Here is a 27,242-nt window from a genome sequence, read left to right on the forward strand (position 1 = left end):
CATATGTGCATAATTTATAAATAAATTACACTTATTGAGTATAAATGCAGGGCAAATCGATGAGTTGTATAATCAAAAATTTGGAGATCACCGTAATAGTGCATTGATGTTTAAGGATTTGTCATCTTTGTTACAGCTTTTCCAGAGTAACTTTAAAAGTCCACGACCAGCAATTACTTGAATAGAAATAATAATACCTATCTCATTGGGGCACCTGATAACTTAGCACCTGGGATAGGTTTGGTTCTCAGAAAGGCTGGGAGCAAGTCACTTAACCTGTGAGTGAATGAATCTGCCTGGTTCTCATAATTTCTGGTGTTTGTGAATTTTGGAATTTTGAGAGCAGTAGACAATAGATTTGCTGAATAATAAGCAGTGGCAACATAACATTTGCTTTCCTTTTTTAAAATTTTTTTGAGATACAGTCTCTGTCATGCAGGCTGGAGTGCAGTGGTGTGATCTTGGCTCACTGGAACCTCTGCCTCCTGGGTTCAAGCGATTCTTGTGCCTCAGCCTCCTGAGTAGCTGGGACTACAGGTGTGCACCACCATGCTCGACTAATTTTTATATTTTCAGTAGAGATGGTGTTTCACTATGTTGACCAGGCTGGCCTCTTGTAATCTGCCTCGCACTCAGCCTCCCAAAGTGTTGGGATTACAGGCATGAGCCACCATGCCCAGCTGCTTTCCTTTTTAAAAGAGTGTCTTTTGCTTTGCCTTTTTTTAATAGAAAAAGTATAATTGACTATAAACATGTATTTTTTTTTCTTTTTTCAGACAGAGTCTTGCTCTGTCACCTAGGCTGGAGTGCAGTGGCTCCATTCCAGCTCACTGCAACCTCCACCTTCCAGGTTCAAGCCATTCTCCTGCCTCGGCCTCCCAAGTAGCTGGGATTACAGGTGTATGCCCGGTTAATTTTTTCATTTTTAGTGGAGTCGGGTTTCACCATGTTGACCAGGCTGGTCTCAAACTCCTGACCTCAAGTGATCCACCCACCTTGGCCTCTCAAAGTGCTGGGATTACAGGTGTGAACCACTGTGCCTCGCCTATAAACATGTATTTTGGACCACAAGGTCATAATTTAAGTGCTACTTTCCTTCAAGTGCTACTTTCCTTCTGCCTGGTAACATCTAAGCTCAGTTGCAGGTTTAGGGTCTAAGGGAAAGTGATATTTGGCATTTAAGCCCTTTAAAACTCAGCTTTAAAAAAAGGGACAACACATTTACAAAGGCACGGATCCTTTTCTAGATTTGCATTGGTGGAAGATGGATGTGTGGAGGAACTGAAACAGGTGCTTTGCCTTGTTTTGATGCACTAAGCTTATGTCAAGTTCATTGAAATATGGTAATCTGGGCATTTCTTTCCTACCAAGATGAGGGTAAGGGGTGAGTTTGTTGATTATTATTATTATTTTTTTTTTGATACTTTTCTTGTGTATATGGGTTTAAGGTCAGTAATGGATTTTCTTTCTTTCCTACTGTTCAGATCATAAATGAAAGAATAGCTGAGTTCTCTCTTCGGGGTTCCCAAAGAAACATCTGTGCTGTCCTTCGATGCTGCCAGGGCATCCTGTCAACACCTGCCCTTGCTGTCATCTACACAGCCAAACAGGAGCTGATGGTGGCCTTGCTGAGCCAGCTTTGCTGGTCGGCCTGCAGGCAGCCAGAAGGAGCCGTGGTAGCCCAGTTGTTTGAGGTCATTCACCTGGCCCTTGGCCATTATCTCTTGATCCTGCAGCAGCAGGTCAACCCAAGACGTGCCTTTGGGGATGTGACTGCTCACCTGCTCCAGCCGTGCCTGGTCCTGAGGCACTTACTCTCCGGGGGCACATGGACGCAGGCTGTCGAGGGCCAGCTGAGGCAGGTGCTGAGCCGGGACATCAGAAGTCAGATTGAGGCCGTGTTCCGAGGAGGAATTTTTCAGCCTGAGCTGCTGTCATCCTACAAGGAGGAGCTCTTGGACCGGCAGCAAGGGGATGTGAAAGCAGGAGCCATGAAGAACCTTCTGGCTCCCATCGACACCGTGCTCACCAGTCTGGTCAGTGCTGGCTACTGTGCAGCATCCCTTCATACCTCTGTTGTGGCCAATTCAGTGGCCTTGTTGTATAAGCTCTTTCTAGAGTCTTACTTCAAGGAGGGAAACCAGCTTCTTTGCTTCCAGGTTCTCCCCAGGCTGTTTGGCTGCTTGAAGATTTCACACCTGCAGGAGGAGCAGAGCAAAGCCCTGTCCACATCAGATTGGACCACAGAGCTTTTGGTTGTGGAACAGCTATTAAACTCAGTGGCCAATAACAATATCTACAACATCGCTGCTGACAGGATTCGGCACGAAGAGGCTCAGTTTCGCTTTTACCGGCATGTGGCTGAGCTGCTGATAAACCACGCGCAAGCACCCATACCAGCCTGGTTTCGCTGCCTGAAGACTTTGATCTCTCTGAATCATTTGATTTTGGAGCCAGACCTGGATGACCTGCTGGCTTCGGCATGGATCGATGCAGAAGTAACAGAGTTTCGAACCAAAAAAGCCCAGGAGACGCTTATTCAGACTGTCTTCCAGACTTATGCCAAACTCCGACAAGTGCCACGGTTGTTTGAAGAAGTTTTGGGGGTGATCTGTCGTCCAGCTGCTGAGACACTGAGGCAGCCTGTGCTGGCCTTGGGCCCCTCCACGGTACTGTCTGCATGCCTCCTAGAGCTGCCTCCGAGTCAGATCCTGGACACGTGGTCCCTTGTGCTGGAGAAGTTCCAGTCTTTAGTCTTGCCCTATTTGCAGAGTGATGCTGACATGGCCCTGAAGTCACTGTCACTGAGCTCACTGCTGCACTGCATCATGTTCAACATGAGGAGCCTGGACAGCAGCACGCCCCTGCCCATCATCAGACGGACGCAGTGCATGATGGAGAGGATGCTGAGGGAACTGGTGCAGCCCCTGCTGGCCCTTCTCCTGGACCCCCCAGGCCCAGAGCCAGAGCTGTGGCTGCAGAAGGTCAGTGACTCTGCACTCTTGCTCGCTTACACCTGGGCCCAAGTGGACACTATGTTAAGTTTGAACCTGTAGCCAGTATCACTCTATGTCTGGGGCCCTTATAGGTGTTGCTGTGGAGATCTCGAATCTCCCTTCGTTGCTCCCAGGTGTAGAAACACAGCATTGGAAGAAGATAGAGAAATTTACAGCCCAGTTCAGCTCTCTTGGTAGATATTGCTTGGAACAGCTGTACCTGCAGAAAATGAGAAGAACTTTAATGCAAACTAGTTTCCGGTCTGAAGAAGCCCTCCAAAGTTTGAGGTGTGATGCTGCCTTTATTATTGGTTCCAGCAGAAAAAGCTTGAATCAGAGAACGATGGCTTCCTGGGATGGCCAAGTGGGAACAGTGAGTGGACTCACATACCCTGTAGCACACTGGCACTTGATTGTGTCAAATCTCACCATTCTGATGCCCTATCTGTGTCCAGATGATGTGAGATACCTGGCCAGTGTCCTCCTGAGAACTTTACCAATGGGCAAAGCCCAGGAAGGCTCAATAGAGGAAGAGGCATACGTCACACTGGAAAAAATATCCAAAGCCATCCTTCATAGCCCTCTCTTTCCAGAGATGCAGTCCCTTCATTCTGCTTTCTTAATGTGCGTAACTGCAAGATGCTCCAGCATTCTGTGTTCTGGTGTCCAGTGTGACTCAGGTCTTGTCAGTCAGCAGCTTCCCTGGCTTTTTGAAAAGGACCACATGGTTGTGGGTCATTGGGAAAAGAGATTTGCAAAAGCTGGACCCGAAGGTATAGAACCTAGAGGAGAAATTGCCAAGAACTTACTATCCCTGGTCAAGGGTGACTTCCCCATCCAGCTGGAGGGAGAGCAGTTGGAAAGCATCCTGGGGCTTTTGGAAGTGATTTCTGCTTTACAGCTGGACAGCCTTTTACCACCCTATCATGTGCATTATTTTTTTCTGTTACTGTCCATGGCCATCACCAGACTAGGATGCTCTTGCTCCTCCTCACTGGCTCTCAAGTTCTTGATGACTTGCTACCAGCTTCTTGGTTACCTGCAAAAGGGGAAAAGTGCTCGCTCTGTGTTCAAGATCATGTATGGTAGTGATATTTTTGAGATCGTACTGACCTCATTGTTCAGAGCTAGTGGTAGGTTCCCTATTGAGATGGATGATCCCACTTGGCTGGAATTCCTCCGAGTGATAGGTACGTTCTTAGAGGAGCTAATGCAGATGCTCATCCAAATGAAGCTGAGCTTGTTGCTCAATTTTAGAAAAATCACCACATTTCTCTCTAGTTCCAAACCATACACGGAAGCAGCTTCTGGCAAACAATTGGAAAATCAGAACCCCCAGGGCAGGCAGCTCCTTCTGGTGTCTTTAACCAGGTTGTGCCATGTCCTGGGACCTTTCCTCAAAGAGCAGAAGCTGGGCCAGGAGGCCCCAGCAGCACTGTCCGAGCTGCTGCAGCAGGCTGTGCTGCAGGCGGGAGCTGTGCTGCAGCTCTGCTCAGTGCGAGGGGACCAGGGCTGGCACCTTCCCTCCATCCTCATCTCATCCGTCAGCGCGCTCTTGGAAGCCGACATGGGTCAGCACTGCAGGGATGGAGGAGCCAACATTTCTCAAGTAACCGACAGGACGCTGCTCTCCCACGCTGCCCTCTACCAGGGTGTTTACTCTCAGATACTGTTGGAGTTGCCAGCTCTTGCGGGACATGATCAGTCTTTTCGGGCAGCCTTGCGGTTTTTGACTCTGTTCTTTTTGGCCCCAGAACTCCATCCCAGAAAGGACTCCGTGTTTACCTCCATGTTTCATTCTGTGAGAAGAGTTCTTGCAGGTAAGATATTTTCTCTTGAGCTAATTCTGTGTTATAGAGGTCTAGTTTCCACTGCTCCCCTTTTTGGAACTGGGAATAAGTGAACACGTGATGTGTTCAAAACGTACCACATGTGGACAGTGAGAAGATCTCCCTCCTAGGCCCGGCACCCACGACTTCATGCCCTCTGTTTACATTCTAGGCATACATTAGCAATTACCGCTACAACTAGTTCCCTACTTTCTGTGCAGACAGCAGCCTCCTCAGTGTGTTGCTCTGCACCTCAGTTGCTCACTTCTTTTGGAGGTTGTTCTGTGTAAGTTTATAGTTTTGAAATCTGCTGCTCTTCAGCTTTTTAGCCTTTAACTTGTCCTGGCTGCAATGAGATACACAGATACCTGCATCCTTAGTAGACTCTTATGTATCAGACTTTCAGTGCCATAAATTGACTTTAAAAAGATATAACAATCTTTTATACCTTTTTAAAAAAGTACAAATCAGAGCCAGGCGTGACAGCTCACGCCAGTAATCCTAGCACTTTGGGAGACTGAGGGGGCAGATTGCTTGAGTCCAGGCAACATGACAAAACCCCATCTCTACAAAAAATACAAAAATTGGCCAGGTATGGTGGCACACGTCTGTCGTCCCAGCTACTCAGGATGTTGAAGTGGGAGGATCACTTGAGCCCAGGGAGGTCGGTGCTGCAGTGAATCTTGATCCTGCCATTGCACTCCAGCCTGGGTGACATAGTGAGACCCTGTCTCATTTAAAAAAAAAAAAAAAAAGTACAAATCACTTAATGTCTTTTTTTTTTTCTTTTTTCGAGACGGAGTCTCGCTCTGTTGCCCAGACTGGAGTGCAGCGGCATGATCTCGGCTCACTGCAACCTCCACCTCCTGGATTCAAGCGATTCTCCTGCCTCAGCCTCCCAAGTAGCTGGGACTACTGGCACCCGCCACCACGTCTGGCTAATTTTTTTGTATTTTTTAGTAGAGACAGGGTTTCACTGTGTTAGCCAGAATGATCTTGATCTGACCTCGTGAAGAGTTTCACTGTGTTAACCAGGATGATCTCGATCTGACCTCATGATCTGCCCGCCTCAGCCTCCCTAAGTGCTGGGATTACAGGCGTGAGCCACCGTGCCCAGCCAAATCACTTAATTTCCAAAGAGCCTCTTACAGTTCCTTGAGGGCAGGACTGTGCCTTCCTTAGTTCACACACGCAATCCCCCCCACCCCGCCCATGTTGGGGTGCTGCCAGGTATAGGTGCTCACTGGACCAAGGCTACCTATGATGTCATCAGAGTGTTTGAGTCTGAAGGCAGCCTTCCAGGCAGCAAACTAGGACCTCATACACAGTCTCAAAGCGAGAGAGCTCATGTCTTCCTGCACAGAGTCGACCTTTACAGCCCCCTTGTGAAAGGTTAATGGGTTACGAGGCAGCCATTAAAATTATAATTCTGAAACCTCTTATGAAGACAAGGGCTAGAAATATATAGAAAATATTGTTAAGCAAAAAAAGTACAACATGAAATGTTAAGTATGCCACAATTACAACTTTGTAAAATATGTATTCATGCAGAAAAGGGCTAGAAAGGCATCCAAAAATTAAAATAATTATTGCATTAACATGTGTTGTATTAGTGCAGTGTAATATGTTGTGATTGTTGCTATTTTCTTATTTTGTACCACTTTAATGTTGCATTTTAATAAGAATAAATCAAAATACTTTTCTATGATTTAAACTTGGCATAAGCAGGGAATAGATGATAATGTTTTTGGAGGCCCATTTAGAGTTTGTTGAGGTTTTCCTCTAAATATAGTGAAAGATGATTAAGATTTGTTACCTTTATTAGGGTATACAAATAAAATACACTTTTATTCCTCCCAAACAAACAGTTAATGGAAGAGATTTCTTCTGTTTCAAGATGGCACACACCACAATTGTGGGGGGTCTTTTCTTTTTTGTTTTGGTAGTAACAAAAGGGCTGGGGTCAGGTCAGTCTTTTGAGGTGAGGTCTGCAAGTCAGCCAAGTCTGACCCTCGTTAATGTCACGTTAACGTCCCTGTTAAGCACACGTTAAGGTCTGTGTTTCTGGGTGGAGAAGCTGTGACGGATGGGGCCACGAGCGTGCCTTTCAGTACGTGAGGGTTAAATGGGTTCTCGCAGAAAGTAGAGCCATCTGGTCTGCCTGTGCCAGCGCCAGAACTAGAGTGCCATGGGCCAAATCACGCTGCTGTTGTCTCCCTTTCAGTAACCTGTCTCTGGCTGGATTGTGGATTAACTGAAAGGCTTTGATATTACATTGTTCTGTCTTACTGTGTCAGGGTATCTTTTAGTGAATGGTGTTCACCTTCTTAATGGGGGCTAAAATCGAGTCTTTTATTAAGCCTAATTATAGTGTTCTAAGTGACTGGCCCAAGAAACGGCAGCTGGTGGTCTGAAGCTCTGCCCTTGTGCCCTTTAGTTAACAGAATATTGTGTCCCCCTTTTCCTCTTCAACCCTGCTGAGTTGAGGCAATCTCTTTTTTTTTTTTTTTTTTTTTTTTGAGACAGAGTCTCGTTCTGTCACCCAGGCTGGAGTACCGTGGCATGGTCTTGGCTCACTGCGACCTCCGCCTCCCGGCTTTGAGCGATTCTCTTGCCTCGGCCTCCCGAGTAGCTGGGATTACAGGCGTGTACCACCACACCCAGCTAGTTCTTGTATTTTTAGTAGAGATGAGGTTTTACCATGTTGGCCAGGCTGGTCTCGAACTCCTGACCTTAAGTGATCCGCCTGCCTTGGCCTCCCAAAGTGCTGGGATTACAGGAATGAGCCACTGTGCCTGGCTGAGTTGAGGCAGTCTTTAAGTCCTAACTGTATGTCCCTGGACTTTTGGTACCTTATTTCCCCAGGGACAGAGCCCCTCGGTCACAGCGTGGTCAGGGTTGGGCAAGGCCAGACTGGTACACTGTGCCCTCAGTTCATGGCCTGGGGTGTTGCTGTGTCCAGGCCTCTTCCACCTGAGCTGTTAGACACTGTCCAGGGAAGTGCCAGAATTGTGAATGCTCTGGAAGAAATGCCAAGTGAGGAGTGGCCCAAGGCTTTGGGCAGGAAGAGGGAGTGTGAAGAGGGACCTGTGCAGGTGCCCCAGCCATGGAGTTCTCCCTGTGTCCTTAAAGGTGGCTCAGAGGTGGGCTTTTGAAAAGAATGCCTTCTGATAGTAGAACAGAGGGCCTGAATTCGATTACAGAAACCAACATTTCTAAAAATGCTTCTTGGCTGGGAGTGGTGGCTGGCATCTGTAATCCTGCACTTAGGGAGGCTGAGCCAAGAGATCACTTGAGGCCAGGAATTTGAGACCAACCTGGGTGAAAAAGCAAAACCCCATCTCTACGAAAAGCCGGTGCGGGTAGCATGCACCTGTGGTCCCAGCTACTCCGGAGGCTGAGGCGAGAGGACCCCTTGAGCCCAAGAGGTCGAGGCTGCAGTGAGCCATGATTGTGCCACTGCACTCCAACCTGGGTGGTGGAGTGAGACCCTGTCTCCAGAAACATAAAAAAAAAAAACCAATTAAAATGCTTGAATGTTTGAGGCTGTGTCCTGCTCTGGAGATGAGTGAGGTATTGATTTTGGCCTTTGTAATTAAGTAAACAGACATTCGCACACATCACAGGGTAAAGGTGGGGGAGACGCCATAAAGTGAACCAGAGCTATGGGACTCGGTGGAGAGGCCAAATACAGGCCACGTGTGAGTGGCCCTTGAAGCGTAGCTAGGGCAGGTGGAAATGGGAGCCTTTCGTGTGAGGGGACTATGTTGTGAGCTCTGTGGCCTTTTTTTATTTGCCAGCCACAGGAGTTGGTGCTGTTATGCTCACTTCACTGATGAGGGAGTTGAGGCTCAGATAAATCATGGGTCCAGGGTTTTACAGCTTATGGGAGACTTGGACCTAGATCTTTACCTCCCAAAAGTCCACTTTCCCCCAGTGCTGTAAATAGTAAGCAAAGACAGGAAAGCAGGAAGGTATTCTGGCAATGTGGAATAGGCAGGTGGGGCTGAAGCGCTGGCTGGAAAGATGACCTGGGGCCAGATGATAAAGGGCCTTGAGTGCCCTGGCTTTGGGCGTTATTGTGAAACTGTGGGCCCAAGGACACTGGGGATGATGGGAAACAGCTGGGTGACTTCCTGACCGTCATCCAGGCCTGAAAAATGGAGCTCTCTTAATCTTTGTGACTTTCCCATCTGTTTAAAATATCACCCACTCTTGCACCCCTACCAATTTTATAAGAGAAACACAAAGAAAGTAGAGAAATAAAATACAGTTGACCCTTGAACAACATAGGGGTTAAGGCACCAACTCTTGGCACAGTAAAATATTCCATGTATATCCTTCTGAAACAATTCTATTTAAAAAAATCTTATATTACTTTTGACTCTGGAAACTAAACTACTGATAGCCTACTGTTGACCAAAACCTTACTGATAATATAAACAGTTGATTACCACATGTTTTGTGTATGTATTTATGTATTATATTCTTACAATCAAGTAAGCTAAAGAAGATGTTATTAAGAAAATAATAAGGACGAGAAAATGTATTTGCCATTCATTAAGTGAAGTATATTATCATCAAGGTCTTCATCCTCTTCATCTTCACACTGAGTAGGTTGAGGAGGAGGAAGAGGAGGGATTGGTCTTGCTGTCTCGGGGTGCCAGAGGCAGAAGAAAACCCATGTGTAAGTGGATCCATGCAGTTCAAACATTGTTCAAGGGTCAACGGCACCAAGCAATAATCACTGTCTTCTGTGGTTCAGAGTTTACCTCCTAAGCATGGCTGTCGTCTTCTGTGTTTGTGTGTGTGAGAGCATGGCATCACACCAAATACGTGTACCTGCTTTTTCCACCAGTGCTTGTATCACCATGCCCCTAACTTCGTGATGGTTGATGGCGGCCACAGCTGTGTGCAGTTTCATCCTGTGGCTACTTGGTAATTTATTTCACCTGTCTGTCACATCTTAATAGTTTTGGTTTCTTACCCACACAGATCCTGAAATTCCTGTTCGGGTCACTCAGGATATTGAGCCTCATTTGGGAGCCTTGTTCACCCAAATGTTAGAGGTTGGGACAACAGAGGACTTGAGGCTGGTGATGCAGTGTGTTCTCCAGGGACTGGACGTCAGTAACATGTGGAAAGCAGATGTGCAGGTGGGCGGCTTCTCCCTCCTTGTGTGGCAGGCTCAGAAATCATGTCGGCTCAAATGGGAAAACTGATTTGAGATCTGGTGTCACCCTTAAAACTAAACAAATTCTAACTGGTAGAGACTCTAGGCAAAGAGGGAGTCTGTGAGAGGGAGCCCTGGCCTGTGGAACAGCCCAGGCTGCGGCGTAGGGAAGGCCTTAGTTTTCAAATGGGAAGTCTTCAAATTACAAATGAGTGGTCTTATTACGTCAAATACTAAGTGTTACACATTCACAAAACTGATACATAAAAAGGTTAAATTCTGCTCATTCTTTGCTGAAGACCTCTTACACCATGCTTTTTGAAACGTGGCCTGATTGGGCCATACTGCCCTCATGCCAGCATCTGAGAAGCACCTCAGTTAGCCTGCCCCTTCAGTTCTGACAGAAGTCACTGATACAGCCTGCATGGTGTTGCATTTGCTGAGTGCCTTTGCACAGAGCTCACATGCTGGGATTTGCTTCTGTGAATGCCTGTGGGCACTGGACCGGTCAGATGTCTCTTACACAAGGAATAAGGCCACAGACCACAGAGCCAGTGGTTGGCGGGGCGGAGACTCCAGACAAGGTCTGTGATCTAGGCATATTCTTTCTGCCTCGTGAATGACTTGTTGACTCCTGGTCATATACAGCACACTGGTATTGGGTACTGATTTGGGCAGGGGAAGAAACAAACCCAAATTTCTGTTTGGACCAGTTGGTCAGGAGACTTCCCGGAGGAAGTGAGACTCCAGCTGTGCCCTGAAGAATGCAGGAGACTTGGTTGGGGAGCAGAGATGAGGGGAAGGGAGGCGTGCACTGTGCAGGCAGCGTGTTGGGCTGCCAGGAGCAGGGGATGTACAAGTGTGAGAAGATGGACAGGGAGAAGTGGTGTGGGGGGGCGGGCCCTGGTGGGGAGATAGCCTGTAGGTGGGCAGGAGAGTGGGAGTGGAGATGGGGCTTTGGGGTGTGCATAGTCAGAGGGAGCAGGGAAGGGAAGAGAGTGAAAGGCAGAAGCTAGGACTTTGGCTAGGGTTGTAGGGCGGGCTGCACAGCATTCGGGGAGAAGAGGATGGTGTGAGGCTGAAATAGAAACTCACTGACAGTGTGAAATGCCTGGCACCCAGTAAAGGCAGGGCTCTGCCTATGTCTCATGGTTTAAAACCTTATTTTTCAAAGGGGAAGTTTTTCAAATTACAAATGTGTGGTCTTACTGTATAAAATACTAAGTGTTACATACTCACAATACTGATACATATAAAAGTTAAATTCTGGCCCGGCGCGGTGGCTCACGCCTATAATCCGAGCACTTTGGGAGGCTGAGGTGGGTGGATTATATGAGGTCAGGAGTTCGAAACCAGCCTGGCCAACATAGTGAAACTGCGTCCCTACTAAAAATACAAAAATTAGCTGGGTGTGATGGTGGATGCCTGCAATCCCAGCCACTTGGGAGGCCGAGGCAGGAGAATTGCTTGAGCCCAGGAGGTGGAGGTTACGGTGAGCAGAGATCATGCCATTGCACTCCAAGCCTGGGTGACAGAGCGAGACTCAGTCTCACAACAAAAAGTTAAATTCTGCTCATTCTTTGCTTAAGGCCTCTCCCACCGTATATTTTGAAACACATGACCTGATTGGGCCATATTGCTCGAGGCTCGTATCAGCATGTAGCACCCGCGACCACAGCACCTGATCCGATTGTTTTCACATTTTCCTCCAGCCCCTCTTGTCTGTAAGCATGCATCGTTGCTCAGTGAAGTAACAGCCAGTGTCCTCTGCGTGGACAGAGCCTTGACAACACAGGCTCTCCATAATTAGGTCACAGTGTGTGACCCTTGTGCAGTTCACTGTCCTGGCCTGTTTACGTGCTTGGTTTAGTGAGATGCTGCTGAAAGACCCTGACTTGGCCCCAGCTCTGCTCATCTTCTTCACTTCCTTCCTGTCTGCGTGCTGATGTGAAGGTTGTCCCTCCCAGGACTTAACCCCAAGCAGGCCTTATCCACGTCCCCTGACAGCAGGGCGCTCAATCCACTCCAACGCTGCAGCCCCAGGGACCAGGCTCCTTCCCCAGGCGGAGTTCTTAAGAGAGAACAAGCTATCTCTGCTGCTAAGTTTTTTCTCTTTTGCCCCAGGCTGTTGTGTCAGCTATTACATTGCTGAGGCTGCTACTGAACTGCCCACTCAGTGGAGAGAAAGCAAGTCTGCTGTGGCGTGCGTGTCCCCAGATAGTCACGGCTTTAACAGTGAGTACCCTCTGGAGATGTGTCCTCCAGCTCCTCCCCTCCCTCTTCCTATAAAGACAGAAGTCAGCCTTTTGGGGATCTGCTGCCCTGTGGCTTTATGCAGAGCGTGTGTGTGGGCTGCTTCCTGAGGGCGACGATGAGCAGGATGCCGAGTTTGTGTGGCCTGCCTGAACACATTGGTATCAACAGTTGGAGCAGTGGAAGGGAGGTGGTATCAAGGGCCATTTAGTAGCATTGGGAAGCATCAGACAGGCAGTAAAAACAGGGATGTAGTGATAAAGGGAGGCTATCGTGGAGGCCTGCTTAATTTTTAAAATTTTATGTTTTATTATTTTTTTAGAAATGGGGTCTCAATGTGTGGTCCAGGCTAAGGTGCAGTGGCTATTTGCAGGTGCGAACATAGTGTTCTGCAGCCTCAAACTCCTGGCCTCAAGTGATCCTTCTGCCTTAGCCTCCCAAGTCACCAGGATTATAGGTGCATGCCACTTCAGCCAGCTTGTAGATACTTATTTAATCAGATGATAATACAAGGAATTCTGGGGTTTTCTTTGTCCCTACAAAATGTTGTGGTTAGTTTAATGCGCTCGTTTATTTGTAGGAGTTTTGTGTGTGTGTTTAAGGCCTATGATACAGTGAGAATAAAATGCTTTATAGGATGGGATAGTAATGTTGCAGATAGGAGTTTATTTTGTTACAATCTTACTCAAATGTTAAAATTTGTGTCCAGTTGTTGCTAGGCTGTTTGTTTCACTAGAACAAAAGTCTGGCTCAGATTGGGACTGTCTCCTGCCCTCTACAAACCCTGACCTGGGTGTTCTTACACTTAGGTGTGGAGGAGCAGTATCTATTTTACCATCATCCTCTATCCTTATTCTAGCTGTTGCTACCTGAGAGAATTGCCCTGGGTTAGCATGTTCCTAGGGCAAAAGGGCCTAAAAAACAGACTTAATATTCTCTCTTGTTTCCAATTTGGCTGCTTTGTCATTTTCCTGAGCATCTGTTTTGGTGGATGGCAGGGGTCGTCATCACTGAGTATGTGTGGTGAGCATCAGGAGAGGCACGTGGGCTATATATAGGGGTGACCTATGCTGACGGGCAGGCAGTGTTGATGATGTGTGTGGTAGGCCCTCACTAATGAGAACACCAGGCTAGAATCTGCTTATGTCCACCCAAAGGGTATAGCAGGGGTCTACACAGCCAGAATTCCCAGCAGAACAGTGAGCATTGTAAGAGACAGCCCTCACCAGGGCTGCTGTGTGTCTGAGAAGGAGGGTCACAGGTGAGCTGTCCCAGGTTACGTAGGTAAGACTTTGAGCTATCCTTCCTCTTGGGTCTGTTGTCTGTATTTTCTAAATCATTAATTGAATATCTTTCACTAGAGCTGATTTGTAAGAAGTTTAATAAATGGTATTTAACTGCCCACTGACCACATCAATTCATTTTGGAGCACAGACGTCTTTACCTCAGTCACTCAGTGCTACAGTGTTTGTGTTATTTCCTTGGGGAATTACTTTCATTTTTCCTCTATCTCATCTTGCCCTTTAGCTCCTAAACCGAGAAGCTTGTCAGGAGCAGCCTGTGTCCCTCACAGTGGTCGGGCCTGTCTTAGACGTCCTGGCTGCACTGCTGCGGCAGGGGGAGGAGGCCATCGGTAACCCCCACCACATCAGCCTGGCCTTCAGCATCCTTCTCACTGTCCCTTTGGACCATCTGAAGCCGCTGGAGTATGGAAGCGTCTTCCTGAGGCTGCACAACGTGCTCTTCTCAATCCTGCAGTGTCACCCTAAGGTGAGAAGGAGGGCGAGAGCGGCAGGCAAGTTTTCCTCTGCGAGCAGGGTACTTGACGTCTATAGAAAAGTGGCAGCAAAACTTTACTATTGCAGGACAATAATACAAATAATGAATTGCCAGGCAAACTTTCTGTTCTAGTAAATTTCAGAGCCAAGTGGTTTCTCAAGCATAAAAATGCTTGACCTTCATACTGGGCTTTGCGAGCGAGGTTTTCTTCATTGGATCTGGCGCTTTGAATAGTGTTTGTATACTACAGGTTGTACACTTCTAATCCAAAATGCTCTAAAACTCGAAACTTTTAGAGTGCTGACATCGTGCCACAAGTGGAAAATCCCACTCCTGACCTCACGTGACTGGTCGCAGTCATAACACAGTCAAAACTTTGTTTCATGCACAAAATTATTTAAAATTATTGTAGAAAATTACCTTCAACTGTGTGTATAAGCTATATAAAGTGAAACATAAATGAATTTTTAAATTATATTTAGATGGGTCCCGTCTCCAAGATATCTCATTCTATATATATGCAAATATTCCAAAATCTGAAATCTGAAACACTTCTAGTCCCAAAGCTTTAGGATAAGGGATACATGATCTGTACTATTTAAGGAAGCTCATTAGAAATTATTCTGTTTTTGCTCACCACGTATTTAAATAAGCCACTCACTTGCATAGATCTCTTCCTGGGCTTTTAATTCAAATGGATATAGGGAATGAGGCATCCTGAGTTCCAGTTTTGTAGTATGCTCCTTTTTAAGTTAAACTGAAACTGGGGATAAATGTCCCACAGAAAAAATTACAGTTCAGCTAACATTTATTGAACATTTGATATGTTCCGCCCCTATAGCAAGCCTGTGAAGGAGGCACTAATCCCATTTTATTGATGAATAAACTGGAGCTCAGTGCCACCAAATGATGTGACCAATGTCACTTAGCTGAGGCTAAACCTTAGACTCACGACTTGTTATCTTTGACCAGTGTTCTTTTCATGGTGCCACCACTGTATGTATGGCTGACTATATGTGTAGGAACTCATAAATATGACAGTTAATGCATCGCTTAATGACAGAGACATGTTCTGAGAAATGTGTCGTTAGGCATTATTGTTGCGCAAACACCATAGATCATATAATACTGTCACAAACTCAGATGGTACAGCGTAGTGCACACCTAGGCTATGGGGTATAGCCTGTTGCTTCTAGGCTATAAACCTACAAACTTATACAGCACGTGACTGTGCTGAGTCCTGTAGGCAGTTGTAACACAATGGTGAGTATTTGTGCATTTAAACAGAGAAATATTCCATTAAAAATACAGTCTTATAATCTTATAGGACCACCGTTGTTTTATACAGTGTGCCTTTGACCAGAGTATGGTTTTGTAGTGCATCGCTGTGTATCATATATTCATGCACATTCAGATATTTTTAGGTGTTTTGATGTCCTAAGGCTAGAGACCTGCCAGCAATGCAGTTTTTAAGAAAAATACTCTCTGGTAAGCTATATACTCAGAAATTGGATCTAACTCTAAAGCCTTCCCCCATTAACAGTTGCCTTTGGCCCTGTTTATCTTGTCAGCATCTTTGTTTTAAAATCTCTCTGCTGTTGTTAGAGTTGTATGTGACTGTGCAATATAAATGCAATGCACATAAATTACAAACTGAAATTACAGGTGCAGGATTTCATGAAGTTGATGAAAGTAGTATTAGAAAGCAGCTTGATTCTTCTGTTTGCAAAACCATTAACAAATGACCATTTAGTGGAATTAAGATCATGTAACGAATGGAGAAAATTGACCAGATCATGACATGGTATTACAGTAAAGAATGATGTGAATTAATCAAAGCTCACTCTCATCTGTTGGGGTTGTGTAGGGAATCTGATGCCTGACCACAGCATCAGCAGTGTGCATGGCAGGCCCACACGGATGTAAACACGCAGCCACAATCCTCTTAGGTACATGTAAAGGGTATAGCAAGAAGTCAGCACAGCCAGCGTACCCAGCAGAATGATCAGCAGCTCGTGCTGTTCCAAGCACTTGACATGGCTTAGCTTGTTCAGTCTTCGCGACAACCTCTCGTCTTCATTTTGCAGATGAGGAAACTGAGGTGCACACAGACAAAAAAGAGCTAGATGATTTGTTCAAGATCATAAGGAGCCAGAGTGTGAACCCAGATAGTTCCAAAAGGATTTGTGATCAGTATGATAGCAAAGGATTAAGAGAGGGTCCTTGGGGAACTGGATGAAACGCTGGAATACTTTTGCAAAAATGACTTCTTTCAGAATATGCTGCAAAAAGTCTAATTTGACATGAAGAATGTGGTATTATGCTATCAAAAATTTTGTTGGACAAATTATGCCAAAGAGAATAATCCCAACGCTTGGCTTACTCTCTGTTCACTCTCACACGTGGTGCAGCACTGTCCAGCAGTGGTCGGCAGTGGTGGGCGTGTGCTGTGTCTCCATTGTCCAGCATGGTAACCACTGGCCACAGCTGTCTTGACCACTTGAAATGTGGCCAGTGTGACTAGGAACTGAATATTTAATTTTATTTAATTCTAATTAATTTAAATGTAAGTAGTCACATGTGGCTGGTGGTGCTCTGCTGGACAGTGTGTGGTTGTGATTCAGACCTAAAGATGATTGAGTATAAAAGAGGCATGTTCTGTCATCAAAATCTCATTTTTCTTTTTTTTTTTTTTTTTTTGAGATGGAGTCTCGCTCTGTCACTCAGGCTGGAGTGCAATGGTACGATCTTGACTCAGTGTAACCTCTGCCTCCTGGGTTCAAGCAATTTTTGTGCCTCGGCCTACCGAGTAGCTGGGATTACAGGCACCGGGCACCATGCTTGGCTAATTTTTGTATTTTTAGTAGAAACGGTTTCACCATGTTGGCCAGGCTGGTCTCCAACTCCTGACCTCAGGTGATCCGCCTGCCTAGGCCTCCCAAAGTGCTGGGATTATAGGTGGGAGCTGCTGTGCCCGGCTGAAATCTCATTTTTCAAGATGAAGTTTTCAAGCAGAGCTTTTCACCACTATTAATTGAGAGGTTTTGGTCCCCATTTTAAGTGCATTTGCTTTAACATAATTTTTTTTTTTTTGTACCAATGATACTTAAATATATGAATTAGTACTGTTCCTATTATTGTTTATTTCTACCCATTTCCAGAATGGATTAGCACCAGCTTAGAGTAAAAGTTGATTCCAAACCAGGATTGCCTGATAGACCTCCTGAAGTTATGCAGTGTGGGGGTCTCTGCCCTTGATAGTTAAAATAAGGGTCAAAGAGTCTAATACAAGATGGATGAGCAGTGACACCAGCATGTCCAGGCGAAAAGATGTGGCTACCCCGAGGCACACACAACTGGTTTAAGTGTCCCGATAGACAAGACTAAGAAATAAATAAGTATGAGCTCTTTTAAAGTAGAAAAACTTAAATAATCACATATGTACTTTTACATTCTGTTATCTGTCATCACAGGTGATGCTGAAAGCCATCCCTTCTTTCTTGAACTCTTTCAATAGATTGGTGTTTTCAGTTATGCGTGAAGGGCGGCAGAAGGACAAAGGTAATTTGGAGTAACATCAGATACAGTTTCAAATGTATTTATCATGAGGTGTTGGCTGCTGGCCACATATGTTACTGAAAATAAAACTACTCAGTTGTGTTTAAATAAGAGAAATGTTGATATCAAATGAATACTCAATTTTTTTTTTTTTTAAATTTCATTGGTCACATTTTATCTTATCCAAAACAGTGGATGAATCAGGCATCTTCTTATTGAAGTAGTTCCTTTTCTGGGAAAAAAAAATAGCAGATTTAGGAAATGGTTACTGAGTATGTATATCCTATAAAGGGGATATAAAAATGACTTACAACCCCATTCCTGCCCTTCAGGAGCTTGTAGTTCAACAGGGAGATGAAAAGGAACAGGCAGGTATAGAGCAATCTCATTTTATAAAAGGGATAAGGTCCTTCTGCTCACTGCTGCAGCCTCACCTTGGCAAGGGTGTGTTTGTTTACTAGGGAAACACTAACCGCCATATGGCAATAGCATATATTATGTGTACAATTCATTTTTCAGCTTTGAAGTTGATTCTTGTTGAATTTCTAATTTGAGGGAGACTTTCAGTATTTTAAAAATTGCTGGCTGGGCGCGGCGGCTCATGGCTATAATCCCAGCATTTTGGGAGGCTGAGGCGGGTGGATTACCTGAGGTCAGGAGTTCAAGCCCAGCTTGGCCAACATGGTGAAACCCTGTCTCTACCAAAAATACAAAAATTAGCTGGGCATGGTGGCACACTCCTGTAATCTGAGCTACTCAGGAGGCTGAGGCAGGAGAATTGTTTGAGCCCGGGAGGCAGAGGTTGCAGTGAGCCAAGATCGTGCCATTGCACTCCAGGCTGAGCAATAGGGCAAGATTCCGTCTCCAAAAAAAAAAAAAAAAGTATGAAAACCAAAATTGCATGACTTTCTATTTTATATTGCAGTATTTCGAAATTGCATAGCATGTACCATCCCTGTACTGTCTGATGTGCTAAGTGGTAGGTCAGGGTGTCAGCTCAGATGCTCTGGGACCATAACTCAACTCAGGGTGTCAGAGAAGACCCTGTGACCGTAGTTCTGGGCCAACTGGAAATACACGAGTGGTGCTCAGCTTCTCTCCCACCATTGTGGTTCAGTTTTGTAGACCTAAGCAATAGCCCTTTAACCAGACAGCTTTTGAGAAAAGGGAAAGGGCATTGTTAACACTAGGCTTCAATTCCTCTGCCTGGTTTTGGGATCAGTCAGTGGCACAGTTAGATATTTCACTTCTTCCTGTGTCTGATGCAGAGCATGTCAGCTTAATATTGTGAATCGATTTAGGAGCAGCCTTCGTAAACAAGTTTCCCCTCCCATGTCAGCCTCAGCCAGTTGGTGGTGGCTGCCTGCAGTTCTGTGTCAAGGCCTCTCCCATCATGTCTGAGCTCAGCCAGGAGGAATCCCTGTTCTTGTAGTCATATCTGCCTGGACGGAAGGGGCCTTGCTCAGTGGTGGTGGAGCACAGCCTGGTCACACTGCCACAGGCGTGTCCTTTGTCATGTATTTGAGGAAGCACAGGAGCACATCACACTTCTGGTACTCTGTGCTGTGTTCATGTGAATGTAGCTTCATCATCTTGTCTGCTAAGACCTGGTTCTCAGACATATTCATGGCTTAACTGAGTAGAGTTTTAACTCTTATTCTCTCTTTTATTGGTATCTAATATGCTCTTTCTAATGGGCATGCATTAAATTGGTGGCCAAAATAACAAGTGCTTTGTATTCATGTAATATGTTGAACAGTCTGAAAAGAGAAGAAACAGTCGATGTTAGATATTAAAGCATATCACCAAAGTATATTTTCTGTTGAAATGCTACATGAATGTTAACAGTAATGTAATTTAGTACAATTACATTGATCTAGAAAAATTACATCTATAAAAGATATTTGTATGCTTATTCAGGTCTTCAAAAAAGGTATGCATTCCAAAAATCAACTTTATTGAGTTATATGCAATGTATGCATAACAAATTGCTTCTGTTTAAGGTATGCAATTTAATGGGTTTTATGTATGTGTGAAGCTGTTCCCACCATCAAAATACAGAATATTTTCCATCATCCTTAAAAGCTTCCTCTGGCTTCTTTGCAGTTTTTTCTCCACTGTGGTCACAGCCCCAGTCACCCATCTGCTTTTTGTCCTTATGGATTCGTTTGTGTTTTCTGGAGTTTTATAAAAACATGCCTGCCATTGTGCTGAATGACAGCAGGGAAGGTGCTCTCGTGTGCCGGAACTTCCCCATGGGCTGTAACGCAGGCTGTGGGGACACACATGCAATTAGGATTCTTGGGAGGAGTTTGTTAAGAGGCCCTGGATGGTCCTGACACTATATGGTAGGAAAAGAGCTAGGAATCAGAAGTAAATCTAGGAAGACAGTAGAATGTCTACTAATGATAATTGAGTCCTATGTCTGTGCAGCTATAAAAGGCACATAACACAAACAATTTCTGAAACTTAAGGAGGCAAAGACATAATTTAGGGTATCTCATTTTTTAAATCATATGTCGGTAAATGATTTTCTCCCCTTAAGATAATTTTTAAGTTTTTTTCCATTTTATGCCTTTCTTATAGAACTCCATCTTGGTTTTTTTTTTTTTTTTTTTTTTTTTTTTTTTAGTAATCCTAGATTTCATCCTAAAAATCTTGATTACTTTTCTGGTTAGACTCTTAAAAACACCTGAGCACTCTTGAGTTTTTAAGTGTCCTTCCCTTTGTTGTGTAGATAACTGTTTGGACATATCTGTTCTCCCTTATTCTGTCTGCAAAATAAGCCAATTAAAGAGTCTGGGAAAACATGTAACACCTGAGATAATTTTCACCTGTATTAAAAGTCTAACATAGAAGAGTTAAAATGTGCTGTTTTTGAACTAATTGGTTGGGAAACCCTTTGCTGTCTGTAGGAAGCGCAGATGACCTGCCCACGGTCCTAAAGTGTGCACGCCTGGTTGAAAGGATGTACAGCCACATCGCCGCACGAGCTGAGGAGTTCACTGTGTTTTCCCCATTTATGGTGGCCCAGTACGTGTTGGAGGTACAGAAGGTAAAATCGGGTTCAATGTCTTTCACCAAGTGCTGTGTTTATGGTCCTTAAGCCGGGTTTCTCAACCAAAACGGCAAGTGATGTTGTGGGTCTGACAGTTCTCTGTTGCTGTGTGCAAGTTTTAGACAGGGTTTTGCTCTCTCACTCAGGCTGGAGTGCATTAGTGTGGTGATAGCACACTATAGCCTTGAACTCCTGGGCTCAAATGATCCTCCTGCCTCAGCCTCCCAAGCAGCTAGGACTACAGGCATGTACTATTACACTCAGCTAATTTTTAAATTTTTGTAGAGATGGGGTCTCACTATGTTGTACAGGCTGGTCTCAAACTCCTGGCCTCAGGCCTTCCTTCCTCCTCAGCCTCCCCAGTCTCTGGAGTCCTGTGTATTTCAAGGTGTTTAGCAGCATTCCTACAGGGTTATTGTAAGGACCAAATGAAATGACATACAGAGGGCTCAGTGGTGCCTTGTACACAGAAAATGCTCAATTTTCTGTCTTGCTCTAGCACAAACCCTGGGGTCTATTTTGGTTGGTTTCTTGAGTAATATAAAAGGAGAGGAAATATTACTCAGGTCCAAGAACAGGAGCTCTCATAGGACCAGGATTAATGGAGACTAGAAAGAGGGATTCTAGACCTCAGGGTTCTGGGGTCCCCTCAGCTGCAAGAGTTCATGTATCTTTACTCTGGAGGTGTGTCGTTCATGTGACTCAGCTGCTCTCAGACACTCAAAGTAGATGACAAGGTGGAGATACAGGTGGTTACTCAGATAGATTGAGAAAAAAGATCTTTGTCCAAATTAATCTGACTTTTTGATTCAGTGTTCTAGATAACTCATTATCCAAGCAGTTATCTTCTGTTTTTTCTGAGATGGAGTTTTGCTCTTTCTCCCAGGCCGGAGTGCAGTGGCGTGATCTTGGCTCACTGCAACCTTCGCCTCCTTGGTTCAAGCAATTCTTCTGCCTCAGCCTCCTGAGTAGCTGGGATTATAGGTGCCCACCACCATGCCCGGCTCATTTTTGTATTTTCAGTAGAGACAGGGTCTTGCCATGTTGGCCAGGCTGGTCTCGAACTCCTGACCTCAGGTGATCCACCCGCCTTGGCCTCCCAAAGTGCCAAGATTACAGGTGTGAGCCACCACGCCCAGCCATTTAATAGTTATCTTACTTTGGAATGTCATTGTGCTATTTTCAAAATTCCATAGGATGCTCTGTGACCCATAGTAAGCTCACTACAGAACTTTATAAATCTAGGCTGTATAAATCTTGGTTTAAATTGACTGTCATAGGCTTGAGTAAAGTGCGGTGCATTTTTTTGTCTGTCTTCTTCTGTATGTATAGATATACATGTATATTGTGTTCAATCTCTCTGTAAAATATCCATTTCCCCTTTGTAGAACGATAGTAAAATCACGAGTAAGCTTGTTAGGGTAGAGGTGTCAGCATTTGTCTAGGGAGGCTGGGTTGAATGGACTTCCTTAGAAAACCTGGAGCTGCATCACTTTTCATCCCTGCTCCTGTTTTAGATATATCTAGAACTACTAAATAGTTTCTACCCCGCTGACCTTTCTCACCTTGGCAAGTGGGTGGGGACATGGGGGCAGCCTGGCCATGTGAGTGCACACACCTGGTAAGAGCTGCGGATCTTGAGAACACCCCTTCAAGTTGTCTTTTGACCAAGATGTGGGCTTATAGTTTGGTTTCCTTGCAGTTATTTGGCCTTTTTATGAAATCTTAATGTTTCCCAAGCACACCAGTCATTAACATGTAAGCTTTTGATGAAAGAAAAGCTGGCATTATTTTCTGTCTTACTGTATAATAAAATGAGACATAGTAATATCACTTCACTAAGGGCCAAGAAGAGAAGCAGTAATTTGAACCCTTAAGTCGCTAATTATCATTCTGAAATTTACTTTATGAAAAGTCTCTGGCTTCCTGGCCTCATTATTCATGTCTAATTTATGTTCATTAGTTATATTTTATTTTTAATCTTGAAAGCCAGAGGCCTTGGGAATTAGCTAGGGCCACAGCCTCCCAGAATCCACTGGCACCACAGTCTATGTTTTATCTTTCATTTGTTTTTAAATTTGGTAATGAAGAAAATATTCCATATGCATTAGCGGCTTCTACTGAGAGAGCCATAAATCTTTCTAGATCAGTGTGTTTTAAGTTTAATTAAATGCCAGATCTAATGCTAAATAGGTCTCCTTTGCATTTTCCTTGTACTTCTGCAGAGTTGAGTATTGCTGGTGGGACCTGTCAGTAGTCAGGGAAGACGACCTGGTGAGATATGTCAGTCAGGAGCCTAAGGGGCAGCTCCAGAGGCCTGCTTGTCTTCTTTCCTCCAAGCAGTAATGAGTCCCCGTGGAAACATACAGGGAAATTATGGTTACTTTCATCTTCTTTTTTACCGGTAGACCAAATTTACAATGTCCCTCTGCAGACGCTCCTTGAGTTAGGATGGGGCTGTGTCCCGATAAAGCCATAGTATGTTCAAAATATCCTAAGTTGAAATGCATTCAATACTTGATAAACCCATCGTAAAAGTGAAAAAATCGTAAGTTGAACCATCGTTAAGTGCAGATGCTCCTCGACTTAATGATGCAGTTATATCTGGATAAATCCATTGTTAATTCAAAAAATGTTAAGTCAAAAAATGTTAAGTTGAACCGTCTTTTAAGTGAGGAACCATCTGTATGTTGATAGCTTAGAATGAATAGTTTGTGCTGCTCATCTTATCTGAGGTTTTTAAAAGCTACTTAGCGATGTTTTCATTTGTTGGCCAGTGATCTTAGTCTTGTAGAAATTGATTTTTTTCTTGTTTTATAAATAAGTTGTCCGAAACCTAAAGATTTAAAATGGTTGTGTTGTCTAAAACCTACTGGCCTTCCTAGCTCTTTGCTAGAGGCTGTCTGGCTCCATTTTCACTACTGAGAAACTGTGCGAATAGTTCAGAGCATGGGCTCTGGGCTCAGACTGCCTAGGTTCAAGTTTCAGTGCTGCTAGTTATTAGCTGTGTGACTTTGGGGAGGTCACTGAACCTCATTTTTTGCCTTTGGAAGTGGAATTATTTATTTAGTAAGTGATAAATGAATGAACGGGTATGAACAAGTAGTCCACTTACAAAGCTCTCACCCTGCCAGTATGATCAAGGACTTTGTTTGTGGTTTTGTCTATTTTTTGTTTTGTTTTGTTTTTTTCTTTCCCTCCCAATTACCTTGCTGTAAAATTCACAGACATGCCATTCTATCTTTCCTTGAGTGTTCCTATCATCTATAAAATGGTAAAATTCAAGATGATCACTTGTCAGAAATTTCTGAACTATCACATGAAAAGGATCATAACTTTGAAGAATAGCATCATCTTAGAGACAGAAACAAATTACCTCTTTAGGAATGTACTTCTTCTCAATGGTTGCCTTTGTGAACAGTTCTTCTGGTTAATAAAATATATCCTCATTAGAAGCTGTGTTTGCAGAGACACATTAACTCTTTCAGGTTATCAGGGTAGCAATAAATGATCAGCCAAATTCCAGGCCTGTCTGCTGGTACTTTACCACTGTTTTGTTTTTTTTTCTACTTTTTAAAAGTAATGGTAAATACATCTAGTATAAGGTGAATTTTACCAGCTTAACTGTTTTCTGTGTGCACTTCAGTAGTATTACATACTTTCTTACATTGTGCAGCCATCACTACCATCTGTTCCCAGAACTCTTCATTACTACTGCTTTTTAGTTTCAGTTACTAGGGTTTCAAACTCTGTTCAGCCCTCATTTAGTTGAAACCTGAATGGATGTGGTAAGTGTGAAGAGAACCTGCTCCCCCAGCCTTTTAGGTTGGTTTGATATTAGTCTGAGTCTCTTCTCTGGAAGTTTGGGTGAAGCATCAGATATAGCCAGGTTGGAGCTGGCTGCCACGCCCACTCCTGTGCTCCAGATTTTAGTTAACTGTGAACTTCAGGGGAGAAGTGCATCTTTAGGCATGAGGACCAGTTCAGCCATTCCAGGGCTGTTAGGAATTAAGTGCATATTGTGCTGTTCTTGACACAAATAAAAAAAGAATCTATTAAGTGGCAATCATGAATCACTTCTGCTCTTGGGTGATATGATGTGATCTAATTACTCGTGTAGGCTTATCAGTGGTCTGTTTTGGTCATGTCAGAGCCTGCCTGCTGCCTTGCTCTGGAGTGAGATGGGGTCACAGTGTTACAGTGAACGTAGTTGTCATTGTCCCACAGGGTTGGCAAAGCTTCCAAGGTGATTGATGGCGTAGAAGAATTTGACACAATGGGCAGGCAGCTTACCTTCTTATAAGGTTTTTAAATTTAAAGACTCCAGTTTTTTAAAATGCCCCTGGTAAACATGTAAGCATCATTTACTGAACAGGAAAGCTACCCTTGTGCTTTCATGGAGTTTCATTCCAGGTTTGAGTTTGCTTGAGTTAGCTTTTATTTCCCCAAAATACAAACTTTAAAAATAGGAGGATTTAAATATTTGACTTAGCAACAAAATTATATTTTGAAAGTGAATGTCAATCTTTTCTCAGTTTGGAGATCAGTTTGAAATCACTTCTCAGTCCTTCCCAAGATACTGTCGGCAGGTGGTGCGGCTTGATCTCTGCCCCCAATTGTTCTCACAAAGGTTTGCCTTTTTCCCCAGGTGACCTTATATCCAGCTGTGAAAAGTCTGCTGCAGGAGGGCATTTACCTCATCCTGGACCTCTGCATCGAGCCTGACATCCAGTTCCTGCGGGCCTCGCTGCAGCCGGGAATGAGAGACGTCTTTAAGGAGCTCTATCATGACTATCTCACGTACCACAAGGCCAAACATGAAGGAGAGAAAAGATATACGGCCTGAGGCCATGGGACAGAAGTGCTGCCAGGGACATTGTCCAGAGGCTTTGGCTGCATGGTCTGAAAGAGCTGGAGAATGAAAGACTTAAGATGTTCTAATTCGTAATATTGGTATACATAGAAAATCCTTTGGGTTTTATGTAGTATATTTTGATGTATTTTACATCGTGTTTTTCTTACTATTTTTTAATACATAGTTTTATGCAGTAAGTATTGCAATAGAATCCTGAAAATTGACCCGGGGATGAGATTAATTCAGTAGAAAAATTGCGGACTCTCAGAACCTTTCCGTGTTTGGTTCTCGTCTTGGTTCAGTGGCTTGGTGTTCCCTCATCCACACTAGAAACTGCGTAAAAGTTGGCTTTTTACTTCAGGTACATGGGTATATAATTCAGCCCTGTTTAACTATTGCCTTTCAAATTCTTCAAGTAACATGGGAAGTATTCTTGAAATGTCACTTTTTCTGCCTTCCCTCTAAGTATGCTCTCTGAAGAAGTCAGGGAAAGTTAGAGTCTGTGGCCCGCGGTGTGTGCTCTGGGCAGGGATAGCGGGCACCTCAGGCAGGTGGGTGATCTTTAGCACAGGTGCCAGGGTTCCTGCCTGCTCCTCCTGCATTAGCTCTGTGAAGTTCATTTAGGAATTTTTTTCCTATTCAGTTTAATAAATAATCCTCATTGTTTTTGCTTATTACCTAAGCAATATATTTTTATTATAGCAACCTCAGAAAAGAAAAATAAAAAGATAATTTAAAAAACTCATTCATAGTCTCAGTTACCCAGATAAGCCTCTGTTGTCACCTTGGAGTATCTAGTTTTAGTCCCTTTACTATGTGTATGTATATAGATGGGCATATCAATATATATAGTAGGTAAATTGGATCATAAATGCATTTTTTTAAGTTACCTTTTTTCCTGTGTAATATTTAAGTAACTTTGGGTCAGAGAAAACATTCAACATCTATTTTTTATTGGCTGCATAGTAGTCCATTGAGTAGATACTGTTGTTTTATTTAATAAGTACCCCATGGTTAGCCATAGCTATCTTTCCAAATTCCCTTTTATAGATGGTGCTTGCAGCTGAACTATTTTCAGAAGATGAATTCTCATGAGTTGTATTATTTGTCAGAAAGCCACATCGTTTTTAAAGGATTTATATAAATATTGCCAAATTGCCCTTAGAATATGTACTTATTTATTTTCCTATTAGTGAGTCAACTTTAATATTACTGATTTTTGTTTGTTTCTTTGTGCTTCCTTGATAGGCGAGAGATGTTATTCTGTTTTGAATTTCTTTAATTACTAAGAGATTATACGTTTTTCTATTTACCATTTTTATTTCTTATGTAAATTATGTTTATATAATTATCTTCTGTAGTAGCACATTTCTCAATTGGGATATTTACTGTTTTTCTTATTCACTATCTTTGTGGGATTCATGTTGGAATTCCCTTTTTAATTAGTCCAAAATGCAGACTTTTAAAGTTATTCGAAGGATCATCCTTAAGCAAAGACTTCTTTTTTTTACACTACAGTTTCAAGCAGATGTGATTGGAGCAGACAATATAAAATGAATGTCTTTGATACCTAAGAGAAATCGCCCGTGTTTTATGCCCCACGTTTGATTTTATTTCCTGTGCTGTCTTGTGGGGTCTGAGGGACAGTCCTGCCTTACGCACCGTGCAAGTCATCCGTTCCCTTCCTTTTCTCATCTAGACTGTGTGTGCGGACAGGTTTTCGAAGCTCTGGCCACCAGAA

At 43.9% G+C, this 27,242-nt stretch overlaps 1 protein-coding gene across 1 annotated transcript in view; it reads left to right on the forward strand.

Moving 5' to 3' along the window:
• URB2 (URB2 ribosome biogenesis homolog) overlaps positions 1-26,246 on the forward strand; it is a 33,328-nt gene extending 7,082 nt beyond the window's left edge. Inside the window, 8 exon segments of the mRNA XM_010374035.2 lie at positions 1,485-3,050; positions 3,052-4,816; positions 9,821-9,981; positions 12,123-12,233; positions 13,779-14,021; positions 17,504-17,591; positions 20,504-20,643; positions 25,295-26,246. Of these exon segments, the coding sequence (XP_010372337.2) occupies positions 1,485-3,050; positions 3,052-4,816; positions 9,821-9,981; positions 12,123-12,233; positions 13,779-14,021; positions 17,504-17,591; positions 20,504-20,643; positions 25,295-25,492 (4,272 nt within the window). The 3' untranslated portion in view covers positions 25,493-26,246.
• Positions 26,247-27,242: the final 996 nt, after the last annotated feature.

The sequence above is a fragment of the Rhinopithecus roxellana genome, chromosome 8, assembly GCF_007565055.1.
Source record: "Rhinopithecus roxellana isolate Shanxi Qingling chromosome 8, ASM756505v1, whole genome shotgun sequence".
In the NCBI taxonomy this organism is placed as follows: domain Eukaryota; kingdom Metazoa; phylum Chordata; class Mammalia; order Primates; family Cercopithecidae; genus Rhinopithecus; species Rhinopithecus roxellana.